A 25,409-nucleotide genomic window follows, 5' to 3' on the forward strand; every position below is an offset into this window, starting at 1 on the left:
AAGCCAGAGGTCAGGAACCAGAAGGGTAGTCGGACGAAGCCAGGATCAGGAACCAGCAGGGTAGTCGGACGAAACCAGGATCAGGAACCAGAAGCAGCAGCAGTCTAGAAGCATGTGAACACAGGAGGACCAAGCAAGGAACTGAAGCCACAGACCTCCTATATATATGAGCTAGGCATCCAGCTCCTCCCAGTGGGAAGGAGGAGCCGCAGGGTGGGAGGCTACAAGAAACCCAGAAACCAAGATGGCCGCCAGCACATGTCAAACGAAGGAGAACAGCAAGAAGGTAAGACCATGACATTCAAGAGGCCTGAATATAACAGAATTGAAAAATTCAAACTGGTTCACAGGCCCAGAGTTTCTGTGGGAAATGGAAATCACGCCGAGTAAAGGTTACACAGAATTGTCTATGGGTGATCCAGAAGTAAAAGTTGTACAAATATTGAGCACTGCTGCCAAGTGTCAAGATCCTGCAGAACATAATCTTGTTCTGCAGGATGGTATACTGGAGGTGGGAGGGAGACTGGAAAATGCATCGTTACCTAGCAGAGTGAAGCATCCAGAAATTCTACCCAAAAATTCTACCTTCACAAGATTGATTATTGATCACTACCACAACAAATCCTTGCATCAAGTAAGAAGTTTTACCCAAAGCCGTTTAAGAGAAGGTGGTTACTGGATTGTGAAAGGACGCAAAGTTAGAGCAATGTATAAGTAAATGTGTAGTCTGCAGAAAGGGACGTAGACCTACCGAAGAACAAAGAATGGCATATTTACCGGCAGATCGTGTAAACCCATCATCACCATTTCTTTATAGCAGAATGGATTGTTTTGGCCCATTCATCACCAAACAAAACCACAAGGAGTACAAGAGATATAGACTAATATTTACATGTCTAAGCTCCAGGGCAATTCACCTGGAAATGTTAGAAGATATGTCAACTGATGCATTCATCAACTCCTTGAGATATTTCATAGCCATTACAGCTACTGTCAGAGAGCTTAGATCTGACCAAGGATCTAATTTTGTCGGAGCAAAGAATTAATAGAAGAAAGCTCTAAAAGAGATCGATAAAGTATTTGTTAGAGAAACAGTGTGATTTTCACATGAATGCTCCACATGCAACCCATACAGGAGGAGTTTGGGAAAGACAAATCAGAACTGTAAGAAATGTGTTAAGTTCAGTGTTGAAAAAGAACGCCAGAAGAATGGATGATGCTTCACTTAGGACCCTGCTCTAGAAAGTAATGTCTATTGTTAACAGTAGTCCACTTACAGTTGATAAGATCACCGATCCAACAAGTTTGGACCCTTTAACTCCAAACCATCTACTTCACCTTAAAGAGGAACTTTCACCTTGAAAAACATTGTGAACTAAGTATGCTGCCATGGAGAGCGGCGCGCGGGGATCTCACTGCACTTACTATTACCCCTGGGCGCCGCTCCGTTCTCCCGTTATAGGCTCCGGTATGTTCTCACTAAGTTATAGTAAGCGGTGTCTTCCCTTGTCCTGTGGGCGTCTCCTTCTCCTAGGCTGCAGCGCTGGCCAATCGCAGCACACAGCTCACAGCCTGGGAGTTTTTTTTCTCCCAGGCTGTGAGCTGTGCGCTGCGATTGGCCAGCGCTACAGCCCAGGAGAAGGAGACCCCCACAGAACAAGAGCAGACACCGCCTACTATAACTTAGTGAGAGAACATACCGGAGCCTATAACGGGAGAACGGAGCGGCGCCCAGGGGTAATAGTAAGTGCAGTGAGATCCCCGGGCGACGCTCTCCATGGCAGCATACTTAGTTCACAATGTTTTTCAAGGTGAAAGGTCCTCTTTAAGTCTGATTACATACAGCCACCACCTGGCAAGTTCACCAAAGAGGATTTATATGCTAAAAGGAGATGGCGAAGAGTTCAATAACTATCAGATCAGTTTTGGAATAAATGGAGAAAAGAGTACTTAGCCAATCTGATGCTAAGAGGTAAATGGCAAACACCCAGAAGAAATGTGCAAGTTGGTGACATAGTGTTAGTAAAAGAAGAATATTTACCTAGAAGTCAATGGAAATTGGACAAAGTTCTAGAAGTTCAAAAGGATGAAGACAGACTAGTAAGAAGAGTGTTGCTACAAGTAGGAGACTCAAAACTTGACAAAAAAAGAAAACGTCTCACTACTCCACTCAAGTTGGAACGTCCTATACAGAAGTTAGTTGTTCTACTTGAGAGTGATAAAAGACATTTGAGAGTTAAGAACATAATGGAAAATTCCTCAAATTCATGTTTAAGTCCTGCCACTAAGAACATAGAATTATAGGTAATTTTGGTGGGAGTGTAGATGGCCAGCAAAGACCTGCCCTAGGTTGCTAATATAGCTTGTGTGTTTATACAGCTAGACTTGCCAATAACCTTAATACAGTTCCTAAAATATAATATGCCTTTACGATTCATTATATAATGTAAGGTAGGCTCAATGACACAGCAAAAACAACAGAAAGCATTGAGTTAAACTGTTGTTGCTGGGCAGGAGTCTTGACCAATCACAGCCAGCCTCACACACACATACAGCAGGAGTTTTGACTAATTATAGCCAGCATCACACACTGCCTGTGGGAAATTCCCCTAGCAGGAGCTGTAAGAAATTATTAAACCAGAGGAGAGGAGCTGAACAAACATTCACTCCACTAAGAGCTGTGTTTTATGGAAGTAGAGAGGCCAAAAAAGGTATTTAGAACAGTTATATAATGTTCATAGGAAAATGAGCGAGCACTCATACACTTGGCAACCAAATTGACATGTGCAGAAAATATTTATTAAATCCCCATAAAATACAAGTAATAAAATTTATAAGAACAATGTAGCAATAATATACAACATTACAATCACATATATTGTGGTAGATATGATTGATACTATATTCGATAGAAAATTCAATGTTGAAATATTCAATAGAATATTCGATACCACTCAATAGTGTCGATAAATTCAATAATATATATCACACCAAAAAACTTCAAGTATATGCTGTTATTTGGGAAAGAGGGGGTATTATCTTCTAGAGCTCTATCCTAATTTGGGAAACTGAATGTCACTGAAAATGTTGTAGGTGTATTCACTGGGAGCGCAATATGTTCATAAAGTGTCCACAGGAATCCTGATAATGTGAAAAGAGGGACTACTACAGAAACAACTCAGACAGTATTGGGAGATAAGGTCCCTACAGCAGTATATAGAGCATGGTAAAATTCCTAAGGGGTTAACCTTAAACTCCAGCACAAGATCTCCTGGATGAGGAGTTTGAGGGGGAATGGAATAGATTACTATTCTCTTGTTCCATTTCACTCATGCAACTCATAATAAAAAGCAGAACAGCACTATTGGAAGTGCTGAATCAAAAAATTGGAAAATTAAAAGACCACCTTAAAAAATTCTCTAGAAATAGTGAATTTGAAATGTGGCAACAAAGACTCTGTAGTGGATTAGATAAAATTGAGAGTGAGATCATTAATAAAAAAAACTAAAAAACACCAGAATACACAGAGAAATCACCAGGGTGAAAGATTTGGGGGACAAATTCCCTTATTACAGAATGAGATTTCAAAAGGGAAGAAAAAGGAAGGGGATAGGGATTGACAGGGCTTATCAGACAGCTACTCAATCTCTGTGACAAACAGATATGAGGAGCTGTCTGATTGGCATTTTTTAGATCATACCCCAGCACATCACAGAGCACGATTACGACACAGAGAAAGGACACCTCCCAATCACAGTTTAGAATCACCGACACATCACTACAATTTAAGACCCAAGAGCACTTATCAATATCAGAACACAGGGAAGGGACAACATCATACATCACAGAGACAGGATCACCATGCACCCCAAAAGATGAACCACATAGAACAAGTAAGATACCAACACTCAAGACACAGAGGAGGGTCAGAAAGACAAGACGAAGTAAGAGGAAGAGACACATATCACAAAAGACATCACTAGCAACGGATCTCAGCGCAATAATCAATTTAAGTTCAACCACCCTGACTAAAACCCAAAATAATCTGTTAGAGAAAGGTCTGAAGTTTGCCCCCACCAATAAGATGGATAAATTCTCTACATATATAGGAGTACAAAAACTAATAAGGAATATCTGCCTCAAAAAATATTTTATCAAAAATCCAATTGTGAGGAATGAGAAAGTGATAGTTGAAAAAGCCATAAAAAAGACAAAAAACCCTAACAAAAACCTCTTAAAAAATAAATCAAATATGTTCCCAAGGAGTGAAATCAGCAAAGAAATAGGAGCCTTTCAGAAGTGTGTAGAGGAAGATATTTGCAAACTAAAAGCTAGATCAAGAGCCACAAACAATCTTACCAGAGGAGAGTTTGAGGCATTGAAACAACTACAAAAAAAACACTCCATCACTATACGCCCCGCAGATAAGGGAGGTGCGGTAGTGGTGATGGACACAATTAATTAGAATAGGGAATGTCTCCGACAACTCTCAGATCGGAAGACCTATCAAAAATTGAGGGGAGACCCCCTTGAGAGATTTGAGTTGGAGCTCAGGAGATACAGTATGGACGGATTGGATAATGGTACAATATCACAGCAGGAACTGGATTTCATTTTGGGCACGCAGAGGAGGCTACCATGCTTCGACTGCCTGCCCAAGGTGCATAAAAATCCGAAAGATCCCCCAGGACGCCCTATCGTCTCAGGGATTGGATCTATCACATCCAAACTGTCCAAATATATAGACGTACAGTTACAGCCAATAGTCAAGAAAACCAATTCCTATATTAAAGATACTACCCAAATCATACAGATTCTGGAAAACTTAGATGTCCAGTCTGGATGGATTATGGGCACACTTGATATTCACTTTATACTGTGATTGAACATCAGCAAGGAATTGATGCTGTAAAAATGCAATTAATAAGAGATGGCTCGTATGGAGCAATAAAAAAAGAATTTATAACGAAAGGAATAGAGTATAACCTGAGCCACAACTACTACTTTTTTGAGGGGGAATTCTTCCTGCAGAAGCGGGGTACCGCCATGGGGACCAGATTCGCCCCCAGCTATGCTAATTTGTTCTTGGCTGAGTGGGAGTACAACCTCATCAAGCCGAGGCTGGGGACGGATCTGGCCCTGTGGCGATGTGGATCTGGAAACAGAGTAAAGAAGAATTGGAAAAATTCCTAGAAACAATTAATATTAATAATTTAAATCTGGTCTTTACCTCAAACATACAGGAGAGCACCGAATTCTTGGATTTATTAATCACACAATCTGGTAATAAATATATATGTGAGACATTTTGTAAATCCACAGCTAGAAATAGTTATATTGATTTTTCTAGCTGTCACCTGCCGAAATGGCTGACAAATGTTCCCTCTGGTCAGTTCCGTAGGATTAAGCGGAACTGCACAGAGGGACATACTTTTGAGATGGAAGACATTGAGATGAAAAGACAATTTATTGAGAAGGAATATCCTGAAAACTTAGTGGAGGAGTCACTCAACCAAATTAGGAAATTAGATAGAAGAGAGTTCTTTAATAAGGAGGACAATAAAGATAAAAATGAGATAGATAATGAGAAAGATAAAACACAAAATAAAGAAGAAGCCATGAGAGTTGTTCTTCCATTTAATGAGAATTATAGGAAGATTCAGAAAATTATTAAAACCCATTGGCACCATGTGTTGAATGACAAAATTGTAGGACACTTACTCCCGACTGTTCCGACGATTACCTTCACTAGGGCACCCAATCTAGGTATCAAGGTGGCCCCTACCGTAAAACCGTGGAAACAGAATAAGTTGAGTTTTTCAGGAACTTGGCTGAGTTTGAAGGGTTTTTATAAATGTGGAAGGTGTATGGGTTGTAGAATGAATAAAAAACCCCGCCTGACGACTAATGTCCCCTCGACTCAGAACAACTTTAATTGGGAGATAGAAGATTGTCTTACATGTGACTCCAGTGGAGTTACCTACCTTCTCCAGTGCCCCTGTAACAGACAATATATAGGACGTACCAAGAGGCCATTAAAAAAAAAAAAAAAAAAAAAGAGTGGCCGAACATATTGCCAACATCAGGAAGGGTTATGATAAACATTCCCTATCTAAACATTATAAAGAGATGCATAATCAGGATCCATCAAGTCTGGTGTTTATGGCACTGGAGAAGGTGGAGAAACACTGGAGAGGCGGGGATTTTATCAGACAAATGTCTAGGATAGAATCCAGCCGCATTTATGAATTTGGATCTCTACAACCGAAAGGCCTTAATCCGGAGTTGGAAATTTTTGGATTTATGTAGGTTGGGTGTCTCGTGGCCGACGGCACGTCGCATGCTAGGCCGTTTATCGGCGCTGCGACGTGTCCTTGGCTCCGAGATACCCACCCTTCTTTCTCTATCAAATCCGAATAATTGTATCAAACTCTAGGATTCCTATGAAACTTTCAAGATTCCTCACATTTATTATTTTACATTCTTATATTGATATTTTAATCTTGAAAATTTGTTTAATATTTTATTATAAAAAGTCATTTTATAAGTGTTAGCAATCAGATATCAAGTTTATATTTCACACAATGATATATCACACCAATTGGGAGATCTGGGCCAAAAAACACATGTGTCCCCAAAAAAACGCATGGAAACTGCAAGTAAAAAATAAATAAAAAAATCAAGGCTGTATAAAATTATCCCCTGATTATGTGGGAGGATTCCCTGGCCAACTGGGAGTAGTATGAACAACAGGTGTCCGAGATTTGGGAAGCAAATAAAGGAATGGATAAAAATGGAGGCAGAGCAGGCAGACACTCGACCACTGAGGAAGGGAGAGTGAATCTACCCGAAATGCGTATGGTGAAACTAGTGATGTACCTGCATTGAAAAGCCTCCGATAATACTGTATGGCCATACAGAAGAAAATTTCTACAGTAAAGGATTAACTATTCTTATCGTCGAAAGCTGCACCGAAGGAAATTGCGGAACAGAGTGGCAACTCCCGCGATCTTTGGAACTCCCGTGAAATTTAAACCAGCTTGCTGTATGGAGTGACTGAATAAGCCGGCAAATATTTAAAGCTCCATTGAAGCAATAGGGAGACAGCAGACGCTAGACGGTAAGCCAAATATCGATTTAAAGTTTTCTTCAATTCAAAGCTCATATCGACCTTAAAAGGATATGCTATAAGAGACTTTTCACATTATCAGGATTCCTGTGGACACTTTATGAACATATTGCGCTCCCAGTGAATACACCTACAACATTTTCAGTGACATTCAGTTTCCCAAATTGGGATAGAGCTCTAGAAGATAATACCCCCTCTTTCCCAAATAACAGCATATACTTGAAGTTTTTCGGTGTGATATATATTATTGAATTTATCGACACTATTGAGTGGTATCGAATATTTCAACATTGAGTTTTCTATCGAATATATTTTTATCGAATATAGTATCGATCATATCTACCACAATATATGTGATTGCAATGTTGTATATTATTGCTACATTGTTCTTATAAATTTTATTACTTGTATTTTATGGGGATTTAATAAATATTTTCTGCACATGTCAATTTGGTTGCCAAGTGTATGAGTGCTCGCTCATTTTCCTATTACTACATTTGCCTTTTAAAGAGGACCTTTCACCGATTCTTACCCTATGAACTAACTATACAGATATGTAGAGCGGCGCCCGGGGATCTCACTGCACTTACTATTATCCCCGGGCGCCGCTCCATTCTCCCGTTATGCCCTCCGGTATCTCCGCTCACTAAGTTATAGTAGGCGGAGATACCAGTCCCTAAGTTATGGTAGGCGGAGTCTGCCCTAGCGCTGGCCAATCGCAGCGCAGAGCTCACAGCCTGGGAGGTTATTTTCTCCCAGGCTGTGAGCTCTGCAATGCGATTGGCCAGCGCTAGGGCAGACTCCGCCTACCATAACTTAGGGAACGGAGATACCGGAGGGCATAGCAGGAGAACGGAGCGGGGCCCAGGGATAATAGTAAGTGCAGTGAGATCCCCGGGCGCCGCTCTACATGTCTGTATACTTAGTTCATAGGGTAAGAATCGGTGAAAGGTCCTCTTTAAGAGAGGGTGGGGCGATTCCCTCTATATGAGCTTGCAGCACCATACCTTAACTACTTGCTAGTGAGCCACCACAACCTACCACTATTTTTTATATAATGTTCATATTGTTAGTATTGTGATTAGAACTGTATACTGAACCAGTTATTTATGTTTACTTACAGTTCCACCATACAAATTACCACCATATAATCATACAATTCCAACAAATTGCATACAAATGTGAACTGCTCATACCAGATTATAAGCAATTGTATAGAGCAAACTGCAAACCAAGTAGAGCAAGTGAACTATTGGTTAACCTCAGATATACCTCTCAGAGAGATCATAAAGTGCTTAAATAACTTAAAGTGACAGTACAGATACTGAAGAGAGAAATATATCCACCATTTTATGTTGAATGACAAGACTGAACAGTTGAACCACCATTTAATCATACCACTATTTAGTGATATCTTTTCAACACGTGTCTTGTACATGGACTATCTGCTGCGGAGGCGGCAGTGTTATATGAAGAAAAGTTGAAGTTAATAAATAAGTTATTTCAGGCATTTGGTGTGTTCTTTAAACCTACTGTTTCCATAGAACAGCACTAGAGGAATTACAGAGTAATAGACAGTCTGGTTAGACTAAAAGTCAGAGATACCAAAATTTTTCTAATGCCACAGTGCAAAAGGCACTTCATTTTTGTCTAACTTTATGCCATATTTTGATTGGCTTAATTTAGACTATATTTTGCAGCAAACTTTTGATGCAATTTGGTACATTTTAAGCCACACCCCTTCTACAAAGCGACACCTCTAGAAAGGTGCAAAAAGTGTCCAAAATAGAGATCTTTTGCAAAACATTTACACCAGTCTTTCTACAGCAAGCCAGAAATCAGCATCAATAATATAATTTGCCAGAACATACCCCCTGTCTCAACCAAGATGTATAAACCCAATGTCTAACCCTGACAAGCTGAAAGCAGAATACAGGCTAGTATTATATCTAGGTATTATATCTAGATGGAAGTTCAATATACCCTCTAGTTGAAAATAAGTATTTACAGGATTAAGTATCACCATACAGTTAACAGTTCAAATAATTAATTATCAACTGATGGATGTGGATGTCTATCTTTTCACAACCTCCTTAAAGGGGTATTCCCATCTGGGGATAATGGTGTTAAATCACTTGGATAAGTCATCAATGTCAGACAGCTGTGAGTCTCACCTATGGGGCCCATTCCTATCTTTAGAACGGGGCCCCCGAAGTGAAGAGAGAGCAGTTATGCATCCATGGCCACCGCTATAGGATTTCCGAAAACAGATGAGCGCCAGCGATCCTAGTGATTTGCTATTGATGTCTCAAATGGGAATACCCCTTTAATACCTAAAGGCTTTAAATATGTTTACTTTACATCACAGCGATTGTCCAATCATAAGATAAATGAAAAGTGTCTGAACTGTTGTGGTCCGACCGCCAGGATGCCACCACTAACAAAAACAGGGTCCCAGAGTCCCATGCTGAGTGATGGTCGCTCAGGTGCTCTGCCACTCTATTAAACTCTATGGGACTACAGTACAGCATTTGGTCAGCTATCTCCAGCAGTCCAATAGAGAAATATGGAGCTGAGAGATCAATGAACCTTCACTCCATTCACTCAATCGGTCCCATGCTGTCAGACCTCCACATATGGATAGACATTGAGTTCTTATACCTTCCATGTCATTAGAAATACTGAATTGTCTAATGTTAACATACCTCTCCAATAATGGTTCCAGCCAGCCTTCATGGCACTCACAATGGCAATCAAGAAAGGTAAGAACTTCTCCTGTTGCTTTGGAGGCTCCAAGGAGACGCGCTCGTACCAGACCTTCTCTCTTGTGTGCACGGATTAGTCGTACCTTCTTTAGCCCTGAGATATGCTTTTCCAAAGGTTCTTTTAGATGATCTAGAAGTACATTTTGCTATTGATTGATAAACTGAACACCATTTTTGCATCCACAAACACATTTTCTCATGCACATCGATATATTTTAGCAAGACCTTGAGATACAGCCAAGGAAAGCAGAATAAAAAGCGGGATTGAATCAGAAAGGGTAATAGCTATTATGAGGCAGTGACAGGCCTCATGGTTGTTAGGGGAGATATATGGCAGGATTTCCTGTGTCTTCCCCAGAATCACCAGGTTTGAAGAAAGACCAGGTGCAGTAATTACCTGGGGATAAAGGACTCCTCAGTGTGAGAGGGGGTGGGGACTTGCACACAGAAGGCTGGAGTGGCTCTGTGTGGTCTGAGAGACCACTATCCCCCAAGAGACACTGGTGTGGGAGCAGCCTGGAGGCTGCTGAAGGTTGGGCTGGGAAAGCCGCATCTCATCATGGGTGTGAACTGCGTTACGCTTTAGGTGAGTCAGGGAAATCTATGTGTTTAGATAGGGCCCAGACGAGCAAGGTATTTTATTTTTGCTTTGTATGTTTTTTCTTTATGCCGTGTGCCACAATAAAGCACAGTTTGGCCCCTAAATCCTGGTGTCAGTAAAGAAGTGTGTGGTTGCAACCCCCGGAAAAGAGCTAATTCCCCCCCACTATGCTATACATCTTGGGTACTAGCAATTTAGTGCAGCCTACAAAATGACAAAGTGGGAATCAATTTTGTTGAAAATAATCCTCATGTATCCCAAATTTAATAACATGGGGTTCTCACACAGCCGTGTTTTATGACCGTAAAAGACATTAAATGGGTTGTCCAAATCCATTAAAAATCTCAGACAAACCCCCCCAATTTGCTAAAATAGATGATGTTATACTAGCCTCTGCCTCCAGCGCTGTTCTCTGCACCACCTGTCCAGTTTATGGCACATGACTGCTGCAGTCAATCACTGTCTTTAGTGCTCTACTGCTTAGGACCTTGATTGGCTGCAACGGTCATGTGCCATACATATGCTCATCACCATCAATGAGGTGTGTACAGGGACATGAAGGTGTAGGTGTACGGCTGTAGAGATCACGTACCATACATCAACTTGTCACTGCCATAGTTTGTAAATAAGCAGGATTAGGAAGATTGGATCAGCGTTGCAGAGAAAGGAGTTGGAGAAAAAGGTTATTACAACATGATTTTTATTTTAGTCAATTGAGGGGCTTGTCCGAGATTTTTATTTATCTCAGACAACCCCTTTAAAGGGTTTCTATCACTTGGTATGACATAATTAGCTGTCAGACACTAGCGATCTGCTAGTGTCTGCTCTGGCCAACCATCCTACTATAATCACTTGTGGGGCAGCGGTTTTGCTAAAAAACTAACTTTTATAAATATGCTAATGAGCCTCTAGGTGCTATGTGGGCGTCATTAGCACCTAGAGGCTCCGTCTACCTTCATACACAGCTGCCGCCCAGCGCGTCCCTCCAGCCCGCCCATGTCCTCCTCCGTGTGACGCTGCGGACGAGTTCTCGCGCATGCGCCGTGCGCGGCTGTATTCGGCGCATTTGAGATCTCAGCTCGGAGCGGTCAGACATTCAATGCGCATGCGCGGCTGTATTCGGCGCATTTGAGATCTCAGCTTGGAGCGGTCAGACATTCAATGCGCATGCGCGGCTGTATTCGGCGCATGCGCATTGAATGTCTGACCGCTCCGAGCTGAGATCTCAAATGCGCCGAATACATCCGCGCACGGCGCATGCGCGAGAACTCGTCCGCTGCGTCACACGGAGGAGGACATGGGCGGGCTGGAGGGACGCGCTGGGCGGCGGCTGTGTATGAAGGTAGACGGAGCCTCTAGGTGCTAATGACGCCCACATAGCACCTAGAGGCTCATTAGCATATTTATAAAAGTTTGTTTTTTAGCAAAACCGCTGCCCCACAAGTGATTATAGTAGGATGGTTGGCCAGAGCAGACACTAGCAGATCGCTAGTGTCTGACAGCTAATTATGTCATACCAAGTGATAGAAACCCTTTAAACCTTAAACAGCACCATTCACCCACTCACTCACTGTATAAATATAAAATTTGGATTGAAAAAGTTAAGCTATGCAAAAAAAACCTTTTTCTGGCCATTAAATGTCCATTACCCATAAGTAAAATAAGCATATATATACAGCTGGCTCCAAGTGATAGGTGATCCAAAGAATAGCTCTATCCACATGTTAACAGCTTTACAGTAGTGCTTGAAAGTCTGTGAACCCTCTAGAATTTTCTATATTCCTGCATAAATTTGACCTAAAACTACATCAGATTTTCACACAAGTCCTAAAAGTAGATAAAAATAACCAATATCACATGTCTGTCAGTGGCAAAAGTATGAATCATTGCTTTCAGTATCTAGTGTGACCACCATGGGCAGCAATAACTGCAACTAAACATTTCCATCTACCTGGTGAGACACCCTGTTAACTGGTTTAATTTGTAGAAAATTGACTTTAAATGTGTTAAAGTATTATTTAGGAGGGAGGCTGCATTATTTGACGGAGCAAATGTTTTCAGCCACCGCCATATTGAACTCAGCTCAGATATAACAATGGGAAGGGGGTCATGTGATATGTCAGTCTTGGCTAGAATTCACTAAGAAACCCACTGAAAGTGTCAGTTTTAACCTATCTTTATATGAGTTAAAGGGTTCTACAGGAATTAAGAAAATGAAAATACTTAAATATTACTTTATTATAAATGTATTCCCAAACATCTTTCATTAGTTAGAATGGCTCATTATCAGGAAAAATTTAATGGCCGCTGTACACACAAAACCTGTCCTAATCACACAGGAAGACAAGTTACTTCAGAACACTGAGCCAAATAGCCAACAATATTTAAATTCAATTCCTGGAGAACACCTTTAAGCAATGTCAAAGTTTTCAAAAAAGTGCTTCACATAATGTATTCTATGTGGCCACCATTCTGCTGGATGCACATGGTTAAAGGTTTAATACAGTCATCATGAACATGCTAAAGAAAGTGATTCTTCTTCACAGAACTGTAGGATTCGGCATTTCAAGTGAGAAATATTGAGCCGTTTCAGGTGAGTCAATATAGCTCACCTGAAATAGCGAATCCTACAGTGCTGTGAAGAATATCACCTGCAGATCTTGGCAGCTGAAACTTTCTCCACTACCAAATAACGCAGTCTCTTTCCCAATTAATAATTTTCTATATGTATACCCATATGTGACGATACAGGGGGGAAATGTATTAAGGCTGGTATTCAAAGCCCCAGTCTTAATTAGAATTGCCCTTGGAGTAAGATGTCGCAATAGTCACAATTTCTGCAGGACTATCCTGTGAACCTGATCACAAGTGGGTGGAGTTTATTCATATTTGCTTTAAAAAGTTGTTTCTGGTCATTTGCCGACATTTTCTGATGTATCCAATCTCTGTCTCTATGTCCTTCTATATCCCTATACCTCCCTGTATATATATTGTCTATCCTTCTATATCTCTAATGCTAATCTACATATATCTTTCTATATGTTCCTCCATATACCTCTGTATGTATAGTTTTTTTAAAATAATTTCCTAACTCCTAACATGACAGTCTTAAAATGTATCAGTCGTTTTAGGTAACTTTTTTGAATATCCGTCGTGTGTAAACACGGGTACTTACATTTTATCTGGCCATTATATTAATTGCTTCCTGCAATTTTCACCATTTTGTTCCCTCTGCAGGCTCCATAAGTTTTCCTTAAGGGGTGAAGACTAGCAGCTATGATGTCTTGACAGACTAGAAGAGATCCTGCTCCCCTTCTCTGTGTAAGCTGTATACACAGAGAAGGGGAGATGGATCTCCTCTATTTCTTGTTATGGCTGATGAATTGTCTTCCACAAGTAAATACTTATTACTTACCTTTGTCACTGTAATCATCAACCAGAAGAATTTCTTCAAGAAGGATGTCTGGAGAAGTTTCCAGGACACTGTGCACTGTTCGAAGAAGTGTTGACCAGGCCTCATTATAAAAGGCAATGACCACAGATGTTTTGGGTAGCTTATAGTAGTCATATTTCACAGTTCTACACCTGCACCAAAAAAAATTTGCGTTAGAAAAAAAAAGTTTACATGTCTGTAATTCTGCAGGAGATCTGCCGCAGATTTCACTCTCTACATTGCGATGCCGTGTGATATACACAGTATATATACACATGCTGCGGTTTTAACATCCACACTCCAAGTCAATTTACACTGCAGATATTTTAGCAAAGTGTGGATGAGATTTGTTATCATCTCATCCACTTTGCTGGCACTGTAAAATGTGTGGATTTGTCACACTGCATTGTGTATATCCTATGTAGATGTACCCTCAAAACAAGTGCCTATGAGAGGTGGAGAAAAGGATTCATTAACCCCTTCAGGACCCTGCCATTTTTCACCTTAAGGACCAGGCCATTTTTTGCAAATCTAACATGTGTCACTTTATGTGGTGATAACTTTAAAATGCTTTTACTTATCCAGGCTATTCTGAGAATGTTTTTTCCTCCCATATTGTACTTCATGACCGTGGTAAAAATTTATTTTTATTTATAAAAAAAAGCCAAATTTAACAAAAATTTTGAAAAATTAGCAAATTTCCAAATTTCTATTTCTCTACTTTTTAAAATAGATAGTACCGTAATACCTCCAAAATAGTTATTACTTTACATCCCCCATAAGTCTACTTCATGTTTTGGATCATTTTGTGAATGCCATTTTAATTTTTGCGGACGTTAGAAGGCTTAGAAGCACATCTTGAGATTTTTCAGAAAATTTCCAAAACCCACTTTTTAAAGACCAGTTCAGGTCTGAAGTCACTTTGTGAGGCTTACATAATAGAAACCATCCAAAAATGACCCCATTTTAGAAACTACACCCCTCAAGGTATTCAAAACTAATTTTACAAACTTTGTTAACACTTTAGGTGTTCCACAAGAATTAATGGAAAATAGAGATAACATTTCAGAAATTCACTTTTTTGGCAGATTTTCCATTTTAATCCATTTTTTCCAGTTACAAAGCAAGGGTTAACAGACAAATAAAACTCAATATTTATGGCCCTAAATTCTTTAGTTTAAAGAAACACCCCATATGTGGTCGTAAACTGCTGTACAGGCACACAGCATTGCACAGAAGGAAAGGAATGCCATATGGTTTTTGGGAGGCAGATTTTGCTGGACTGTTTTTTTGACCCCATGTCCCATTTGAAGCCCCCCTGATGCACACCTAGAGTAAAAACTCCAAAAAAGTGACCCCATTTTGGAAACTACGGGATAAGGAGGCAGTTTTGTTGGTACTATTTTAGGGTACATATGATTTTTGGTTGCTCTATATTACACTTTTTGTGAGGCAAGGTAACAAAAAAATAGCTGTTTTGGCACTGTTTTTATTTTTTATTTACAATGTTGATCTGACAGGTTAGATCATGTGGTATTTTTATAAAGCAGGTTGTTACGGACGCGACAATACCAAATATGATATTTCACATAATAAAGCATTTTGGGCAACAGTCTTGTGTAGTGGCTCATTTTTTCCGGGATGAGATGACGGTTTGATTGGTACTATTTTAGGGTGTATATGACTTTTTGATCGCTTGCTATTACACTTTTTGTGATGTAAGGTGACAAAAAAAGGCTTTTTTGACACCGTTTTTATTTAGGTCATGTGATATTTATTTAGGTCATGTGAGGGGTTAGGTCATGTGATATTTTTATAGTTCAGGTTGTTAAGGATGCGGCGATACCTAATGTGTCAATTTTTTTTTATTTATGTAAGTTTTACACAATATCATTTTGTGAAACAAAAAAAAAATTATGTTTTAGTGTCTCCATAGTCATTGTTTTGTTTTTGGGCAATTGTCTTAGGTAGGGTATCATTTTTGCGGGATGAGATGACGGTTTGATTGGCACTATTTTAGGGTGCATATGACTTTTTGATTTTTAGACAATAACAGCATATTTTAAACCAAAGAAATCGTGTTTTAGTGTCTCCATATTCTGAGAGCCATAGGTTTTTTTTATTTTTGGGGTGATTGTCTTAGTTAAGATATCATTTTTGGCGGGATGAGGTGACTGTTAGATAGGTGCTATTTCGGGGGGCATACGCCTTTTTGATTGCTTGGTGTTGCACTTTTAGTGATGTAAGGCAGCGGTCCCCAACCGCCAGGACCGGGCCCTGGAAGATGGTTTGCCGGGCCGCGGCAATCAGGGCAGTCTTTAACGCTGTACTAATGAAGCGCTTCCATTATGGAAGCGCTTCATTAGTACAGAAGGACCAGGAAGCGGTGAAGGATCTGTACTCACCGCTTCCTGGTCCACGGCTCGGCTATCGGCTGTGCAGGGCTGCGCACAGCGTGAGGTCGCTCTGTGACCTCACACTGTGCGCCTCTATACACAGCCAGCCGACAGCAGAATGAAGAGGATCGCGATGGTGACCAGGAGCAGGAGAGGTAAGTGTTTATTTTATTTTATTTGCACTGGGGGCTGATGGCTGACCTGGGGGACATTTGGCTGACATGAGGGGCTGACTTATGGCTGACATGGGGGGCTGACTTATGGCTGACATGGGGGGCTGACTTATGGCTGACATGGGGGGCTGACTTATGGCTGACATGGGGGGCCGACTTATGGCTGACATGGGGGGCTGACTTATGGCTGACATGGGGGGCCGACTTATGGCTGACATGGGGGGCTGACTTATGGCTGACATGGGGGGCTGACTTATGGCTGACATGGGGGGCTGACATGGGGGGCTGACTTATGGCTGACATGGGGGGCTTATGGATGACACGGGGGGGGGCTTATGGCTGACATGGGGGGCTGATAGATGGCTAAAGGTTTGGGGGTTGATCTGAGGTCTGATTAACAATGGGGGTCTGATTGCTGGTCTGACCTGAGGTGTAATGAAAAATATTTTTTTCTTATTGTTCTCCTCTAAAACCTAGGTGCATCTTATAGGGTGAAAAATACGGTACAGTGAAGAAGAGACCAGTGCAGCAGAGACCATAATCAGTTTATATAGTTGTTATATATTGTTATAAATTTTAATATGCACCTTGTGTTTTGTTATGCGCGTGAATCAGTCAGCCCCGTCCACCCCCTAAGCCCCGCCCCAGAAATCTCCCCCCTTCCCCCGGTCTCTGGGAAAATTGTCTTGCATGAAACTGGTCCTTGGTGAAAAAAAGGTTGGGGACCACTGATGTAAGGTGACAAAAAATGTTTTTGTTAGCACAGTTTTTATTTTATTTTTTTGACAGTGATCACTTGAGGGGTTAGGTCATGCGATATTTTTATAGAGCCGGTCGATACGGATGCAGAGATACCCAATTTGTCAACTTTTCTTTTTTTTCCTATTTTTTACAATTTTGTTTTACTTTATTTTGCATTTACTTTTACTGTAATATACTTACAGCCTGTTGCCTGTGAGATCCAGGGGGCTGTCACAGCAACACGAGGACCCGATAGAAGCTCTGATACCCGCAAGGACATCGCAGGTGGCGCGGTCAGTGCTGACCGCGGCACATCAAGAGTTAATGCGCTGGCATCAGTGATTTCACCGATGCCGATGCATGCAGCAGGGGTCCGGCTATTGGTGACTGCCAGACCCCTGCCGCGGATCGGGCAGGCGCATCTCCTGCACCCGCCCGATCACAGCACCGTGCATGTACGGCGCTGGTCCTTAAGTCACGGACATCTGTGCCTCTACGGGTTAATGCTGAATAAAACAGTTGACAAACGATTTGCTGAATTTTTCGGGAAAAATTCGATTCGATCAGAATATATTTGCAGCGAATTACGTTAAAATAAAAAGACTATTTCCTGGCTGCTGAGAGCCTTTATAGTGGTGTAGAACACTGTGCCTTGCAGTTACACGCATATGGAGTCTGCTTTGGTAGTGAAATAATACTGTGAGTCCATATGACATGCAGATGACAGGCGTCACTTTTAGAATCACTGCACACTTCACTTATTTGTTACGGCAGTATCAGGCGGCCACATAATGGCACAATGACAGTCTGGAGGTGGTGGCAGCATGGAGACCACAGAGTGGCACAATGACAGTGTGGAGGTGGCGGAAGCATCAGGAGGCCACAGAGTGGCACAATGACAGTCTGGAGGTGGAAGCAGTATGAGGAGGCCACAGAGTGGCAAGGTGACATAGTGTAGAGGCCATAGCAGCATGAGGAGGCCACAGAGTTGCCGCTTCGTCTATTCATTTATGGGGAATATGGAACAGAACAGAAGGTTAAAATTTCTCAACTTTACAAAGTGTTGCTTAAAACACGATTTTAAGGCACAAAAGGCTTGTCAAATTGATTGTCCGTGAATTTCCCTTGAAGATTGGGATAATATATTGGAGAATTTAAGTTTACTTTCTTATAATTTTAATCAAGTTTTTGTTCAATTTAATATTCAATATTTAATCAATTTAATGCTAAAAATTAAGTGTTGCCTAAGACAGGAGAGAACCTGCCAGTCTTCTGTTTATTCAACGACGTGGTTACGATGGAGAAAGCATTCCAAAAAACAATTTCTCTCCACCTGGAGACGAATCCTGTCAAGATCGATGCAAGTGCGGTATCGGCTGCTTATTGACTCAGATACTTGTGGGGGAACCTGCCTGGCATTAACAGGCCTCTAGTAGCTACAGACAATGAGAAAACAAAGTGTAAAGATAGCTTTGAGCCCGGAAGAGTCGCAAAGTTCATCAAGATACGTCACTAAAGAGTTTACTGCATATAACCGCAGCGCTGACTGCTGAATACATTTCGTTTTTTTACCAAAATACGTCAATAAAGATTTTACCGCATATAACTGCAGCGCTGAACGCTGAATAAAATTTGTTTTTGAACCAAAATACGTCAATTAAGATTTTACAACATATAACGGAGCACGGAGATGGAGAGGGTCTTTGGATTCCCCCTGCACTATACGAACGTCTCAGAAATGAACCGCTGCTCCCGACAGCAGCTCCTGGGAAGGTCATGGAGCATCCCGGTCATCTGGCATCTATTCGCCCCGCTGAAGGATTATTTTGAAAGTGTGTAGAAGCCACACCAGGCCCTCACGCCGCAGATTTATCATGGAGACATCATGGAGATTTTACCGCATACAATCGCAGCGCTGACTGCTGAATAAATTTAGCTTTTAGACCGAAATACTTCAATGAAGATTTTACCACATATAACCGCCGCCATGAACTGAAAATTTATTTTTATTTTTGTACTGAAATAGGCCACTAAACGCTTATAAGACATATAACCGCTGCCGACGTGAACTGAGAATGTATTTTTCTTTTTGTATTGAAATACAAAATAACACATAACCGCCGCACTGACTGACTGCTACCTCCGCTACTTCCGTGAAACCCTGCACTACTACTTCCAGGGCAGAAATGCGTAGTATGCTATGTTATTCTATCCTGCAAAAAAAAAAAATAACGTACAGAAACGTAAACAGTGATAAACGGAGTCCAAAGCATGACTTTTGAACTACATTTGCCCAATTATAGTCTATGAGTAGGTCAAAGCAATACGTTTCCATACATTTTTTTTTTTGTTTACAAACGGATTTGCTTGACGTACAGCAAAAAAAAAAACTGATGAACAGCCATTTAGCCAGGTCTAGAATGGAAAAAACTGTGAAATAGATTCCTGTACACATCCATTGTACAGTATTAGGGTCCATTCACACCGCAATACACCCGGCCGGCACCCCCCATAGAACTCCCTATTCTTGTCCGCAACTGCGGACAAGAGTAGGACATGTTCTATTTTTTTTCCCGAGTCGCAGCCCGGAAGTTCGGGGCCGAAGCCCGGAAGTTCGGGGCCGCGCTCCCGAAATGCGGATGCAGAGGACACATAGTGTGCTCTCCGCATCCATTCCTGCCCCATTGAGAATGAATGGGTCCGCACCCGTTCCCGATATTGCGGAACGGATGCGGACCCATTTGCGGACGTGTGAATGGACCCGTAGCAGGGATTTTGTAATATAGAACATCTTAGCATCTCAAATAACAAAGAAGCGTTCATTTGAACGTTGATACTATTTAACAAAGCAGGAAACGAACGCTTGTTAGCAATCATCTGCTGAAAAATCGGGCAGTGTTATACAAGCTTAAGGCCCCTTTCACACGGACGAGAATTCCGTGCGGGTGCAATGCGTGAGGTGAACGCATTGCACCCGCACTGAATCCGGACCCAATCACTTCAATGGGGCTGTTCAGATGAGCAGTGATTTTTCACGCATCACTTATGCGTTGCGTGAAAATCGCAGCATGCTCTATATTGTGCGTTTTTCACGCAACGCAGGCCCCATAGAAGTGAATGGGGCTGCGTCAAAATCGCAAGCATCCTCAAGCAAGTGCGGATGCGGTGCGATTTTCACGCATAGTTGCTAGGTGACGATCGGGATGGGGACCCGATCTTTATTATTTTCCCTTATAACATGGTTATAAGGGAAAAAAATAGCATTCTTAATACAGAATGCTAAGTAAATTAGGGATGGAGGGGTTAAAAAAAAAAAAAAAAAAATTAAACTCACCTCATCCACTTGTTCGTGCAGCTCAGCTCATCTTCTTTCTTCTTCTTTGAGGACCTGGGAGGAAAAGGACCTTTGGTGAGGTCACTGCGCTCATAACATGGTCAATCACATGGTCCATCGCCATGGTGATGGACCATGTGATGCGCGCAGTGACGTCACCAAAGGACCTTTTCCTCCCAGGTCATCAAAGAAGAAGAAAGAAGACGAGCCGGCCTGCACAAACAAGTGCATGAGGTGAGTTACATTTTTTATTTTTATTTTTTAACCCCTGCATCCCTAATTTACTTAGCATTCTGTATTAAGAATGCTATTTTTTTCCCTTATAACCATGTTATAGGGGAAAATAATAAAATCTACATAATACCGATCCCAAACCCGAACTTCTGTGAAGAAGTCCGGGTTCGGGTCTAGGTACCAAACATGCCGACTTTTCTGACGCGCGTGCAAAACGCATTAAAACGTTTTGCACTCGCGCAGAAAAATTGTGCATTTTCCTGCAACGCACCAGCATCTTTTCCCGCAACGCCCGTGTAAACCCAGCCTAAGAGTGTCAGGCTTATGACATTTCGCTTTCATTTAGGTGAAGTAATTTATGTTTTTTAAGAAGGTCTTGTGAGTGTTCATTTACCTCTATTGTATACAGCTCTTTAAACTAGTACCCTACTGCAGTTTAACATTACTGGATATTAAAGGGGTTGTGCAACTGTGGGGTTGGGAGAACTGCATACTTACCTGCTCCCCTTACGTTATGTCAAATGGTCACAGCAGCGGCGTCAAAATGGAATTTTACATCCTGGAAGCACAGCAGAGCAACCAAGGATGATGAGAAAAGGAGCAGGGAGCCAGCGCCATGAAGCAAGTTTGCTTCCTTTCACAGGTCTGCCCAGGAGGGGAAGTTTTGCAAAAACCCCAAAGTTCCACAACCCCTTTAAGGGATGTCCACTTCTTTTATATTGATGGCCTATCCTCAGGTTAGGTCATCAATATCTGAATAGTGAGGGTCCGACATCTCACATACCCATCGATCCGCTGTTAAATAAAAAAGTGTCTGAAAGCTGGACAACCTCTTTAAAGGGAACCTGTCACCGGGATTTTGTGTATAGAGCTGAGGACATGGGTTGCTAGATGGGCGCTAGCACATCCGCAATACCCAGTCCCCATAGCTCTGTGTGCTTTTATTTATGCAAATTAACCTGAGATGAGTCCTGTCCCTGAAATGAGTCAGGGACAGGACTCATCTCAGGTAATTTGCATATGTATCAAATTGTTGTTTTTTTTACACAATAAAAGCACACAGAGCTATGGGGACTGGGTATTGCGGATGTGCTAGCGGCCATCTAGCAACCCATGTCCTCAGCATTATACACAAAATCCCGGTGACAGGTTCTCTTTAAGACACAGAATTGGTAAATCGAGGGTTATTCCCTTAAATGGGTTATTCAACAAGAAGTATTTATCACCTTTCCACAGGATGGACCCCCATCAATCCTGAGAACGTTAGGTACTCTGAATGGAGCAGTAATGTGCATGTTGGTCCACCACTCCATAACAGTTTATCAGCACCGTCTATGTCATTCCCATAGAAATGAATGACGCCATGGTCTGACATGTACATTACTGCTCCATTTAGTGAAAATGAAACACAAAAGTGACCACAGAAATTATGGGGGGGTTGACACTAAGCCTGCACGATATATCGCCAAAGCAATCGTATCGCGATAATCGACGATTGCGATATGGAGATTTGGCCGACCCAAAAATGCTGCGATTATATTACCTAGGTGACGGGTCACGGCAGGGGATTCTGTGGCGGCGTCAGGGGCTCATACGGCGGCAGCATGGCGTCCTATGGCGGCGGCATGGACACCTGTGACGTCGCCTTGGTCTCCGGTGGCGCCAACAAGCACTTCTGTGGCGGCGACGGTGATGATTGGAGCAGCAGTCCACCCTGACTGCGCTCCCCTAACCTGATTGGCGGCGGCAGGGTACGTATGCTCCTGTCGTCATTCCTCCCAGCAGTGCTTAGCGCTGGGAGGAAATGATATAAAAAGCCCCTCCCTGCAAATATGTTATTTAATTTAGTAAAAGATGTTTTATTTTGAAAAACACTGTGCATTTCAGTTCTTGAGTTGAGCATAACTACATTTCAGCATTATCAGTAATTTGTGTGTGCTTTGCTTTGAAAATCCAGGCAAATAGACCTCTAGAACAATTCCCTTAAAATATTGCATCACATATCGTTATCGCAATTTTTAGGGCCCTAATCGCAATCGCACAAAATTCCCATATCGTGCAGCCCTAGTTGACACATAGACAGAGAATTCTAATATGTAGTCATTTATTCGTCTTCTATTACTACGCAGTCTTCTTCAGGGTGCTTTAACTTTACAATTCCTTGTAACCAATTTGACAAGATTCCCCTGCAAAGAGATTATCAGTGAAATCCCGACCCACAGCCCAGAGTAAGGAGGTTTAATTGCAGTAAAGCAGATTGTTGAAAGTCCTTCCACTCAAAAGCCATTAAGGGATTGGCATGTAGAGAAGTATGTCAAATAAGAGATACAAGGGCAGGGTGTGTCCACGACTGGGCTTACGTTACAACAGGTGCACAAAGCAACCTTGCTTTACTCACTGAATATCTGTGACACGGCAAGTATCATAGGAATTAAGAACACTAGGCCAACTTATCAAAATTAACACAGACGTCTTTGTGAAAATCAGTCCTACCTTTTTACTGTACTGCAGCTCCATGTAGAAAAATAAAAGTTATACTGAGTAAGAAATACAAGCACTCCAAGCAAATAGTTTGATATCTATAATTTAACATTAAATGGGTTGTCCGCTATTGTGCCGCAGGATAGGTCCTTAAAGGGGTTCTTCGGGAATTAAGAAAATTAAAATACTTAAATATTACTTTATTACAAAATATATTCCCAAATACCTTTCATTAGTTATAGGGGCTTATTTGTCTGGGGAGCAACCATTAGGAGAAATAAAATGGCAGCCGTCTTATTAGTACACACAAAACCTGTCCTAATCACACAGCAGGACAAGTTACTTCACAACGCTGACTTTAGCTGAATCTCTGTGGGAATGGAGTTCTTGAGGAGACAAGAAGTAGAAGATCATAATCCCTGATGAGCAAAGAGGATGAGGCAGCTCTCTTTAGCTCATTGTGGTGAAGCAACTTGTCCGGCTGTATGATTAGGACAGGTTTTGTGAATACTAATAGGACGGTGGCCATTTTATTTTTCCTAATGGTTGCTCTCCAGACAAAATAAGCCACTATAACTAATGAATGGTTTTTGGGAATATATTTTATAATAAAGTGATATTTAAGAGTTTTCACTAATTATATTTTCTTCATTCCCAGAGAACCCCTTTAAAGGGGTTTTCCCATCTCAGACAATGGGAGCATACTGCTAGCATATGCCCCCATTGTCTGATAGGTGCAGGTCTCACCTCTAGGACCCGCACTTACACCAAGAACGGAGCCCCCAAAAGTTCTGGAGGGCGTACTGCGCATGCGCAGCCACAGTCCATTCATTTCTATGTGGCAGCCGTCAACACCATAGAAATGAATGGAAGCAGTGGCCGCACAAGCCAGAGGTGGGACCCGCACCTATCAGAGAATGGCGCAACTCCTGAGAAGGACATTCTTGTACAAGCGCTGCTTTCTCTTCACTGTTTACCTGCTCGCCGTTGCAACTACAGCAGTGAGCAGGTGTAATTACAACTCTGCCGTCCCCATTCACTTCTATGAGACGGCTCTGTCCCATTCATTTGGCCGGGAAGAAGCCGTTCCATTGAAGTGAATTACACCTGCTCACCTCTGAAATCTCTGTGGCGAGCAGGAAAACAATGAAGAGAAGGCAGTGCTCATAAAAGCATGGGCTAAGAGCTGCTTGGCAAGGGTGCCAGGAGTCAACCATGCGCCGATCATACGAGCGTTGCCTTCTCTTCAAACAGCTGATTGGTGGGGGTGTCAGGAGTGAAATCACCCGTGACACAAGAAGATGGCTGCACCCCCCTGTCACCGGATGTTGTGATCTGCACAACGGGAAGATGCAGCGACGGCCATAGAGGGATTTTGAAGGACACAGGCATCGGGGACCAGGTAAGGGGGGGGAAGCATTTTGGGGTAAGGGTTACAGGTTTGGATAACCCCTTTAAATTCCTTATAGCAATTAAAAAACTGATGCATACATTTTATTCTGATAGCACGATAAAGAGATCTGTGCTGCTTATCAGCATGAAAACAGGATCTTAGATGAGAATACATGTACGGGAGAACAGCCTGAAAGTTACACGTCTCAATATTTACTTTACACGAAGTCAAGGAAATAATGGTAAGTACTTCACAGCAATGTTCACTGCCAACAGAATAATATTGCAACACTATACTCTCTATGTGTATTTGCTTATGGAGGAGACAAATGGATGACACGCTGAACAGTTTTACAAGTAGAGCTAAAATCATTAAGTTAAATAAATGTTAGTTGGAAAAAAAATCCACAAAAGGCACTATTTTGCCAGATTTTGCTGCAGAAATGGCAATCAATACAAGTCTATGAATATGTTTAAAATGGTTTGTCCTATCATTAGGACAGGTCATCAATATCAGATTAATGGGGTCTGACATCCCGCACCCCCGTGATCGGGGGGTTTCAGGCAGCTGTGGCGCTGGACAGTATACAGTGTACAGAGCGGAAGCAGAAGTCCCCGAACACTGTGTAGTTCCTGGTGTGGACGTGTTGCAGCTCTGCTCCCATTCACTTGAATGGGATCCGAGCTACAGTACCCTGGCACAGCCACTACACAGTGTATGGAGCTGTCT

The 25,409-nt window shown here is 41.8% G+C and overlaps 1 protein-coding gene across 1 annotated transcript in view; it reads right to left on the minus strand.

Moving 5' to 3' along the window:
• The window catches only part of GALNT12 (polypeptide N-acetylgalactosaminyltransferase 12), a 63,998-nt gene that overhangs the window by 33,517 nt on the left and 5,072 nt on the right, over positions 1-25,409 (minus strand). Inside the window, exons 2-3 of the mRNA XM_040434105.1 lie at positions 13,911-14,080; positions 9,835-10,024 (exon numbers count right to left, since the gene is read on the minus strand). Of these exons, the coding sequence (XP_040290039.1) occupies positions 9,835-10,024; positions 13,911-14,080 (360 nt within the window). The remainder of the gene's footprint in view (positions 1-9,834; positions 10,025-13,910; positions 14,081-25,409) is intronic.

Source organism: Bufo bufo, chromosome 5, assembly GCF_905171765.1.
Source record: "Bufo bufo chromosome 5, aBufBuf1.1, whole genome shotgun sequence".
Taxonomy (NCBI): domain Eukaryota; kingdom Metazoa; phylum Chordata; class Amphibia; order Anura; family Bufonidae; genus Bufo; species Bufo bufo.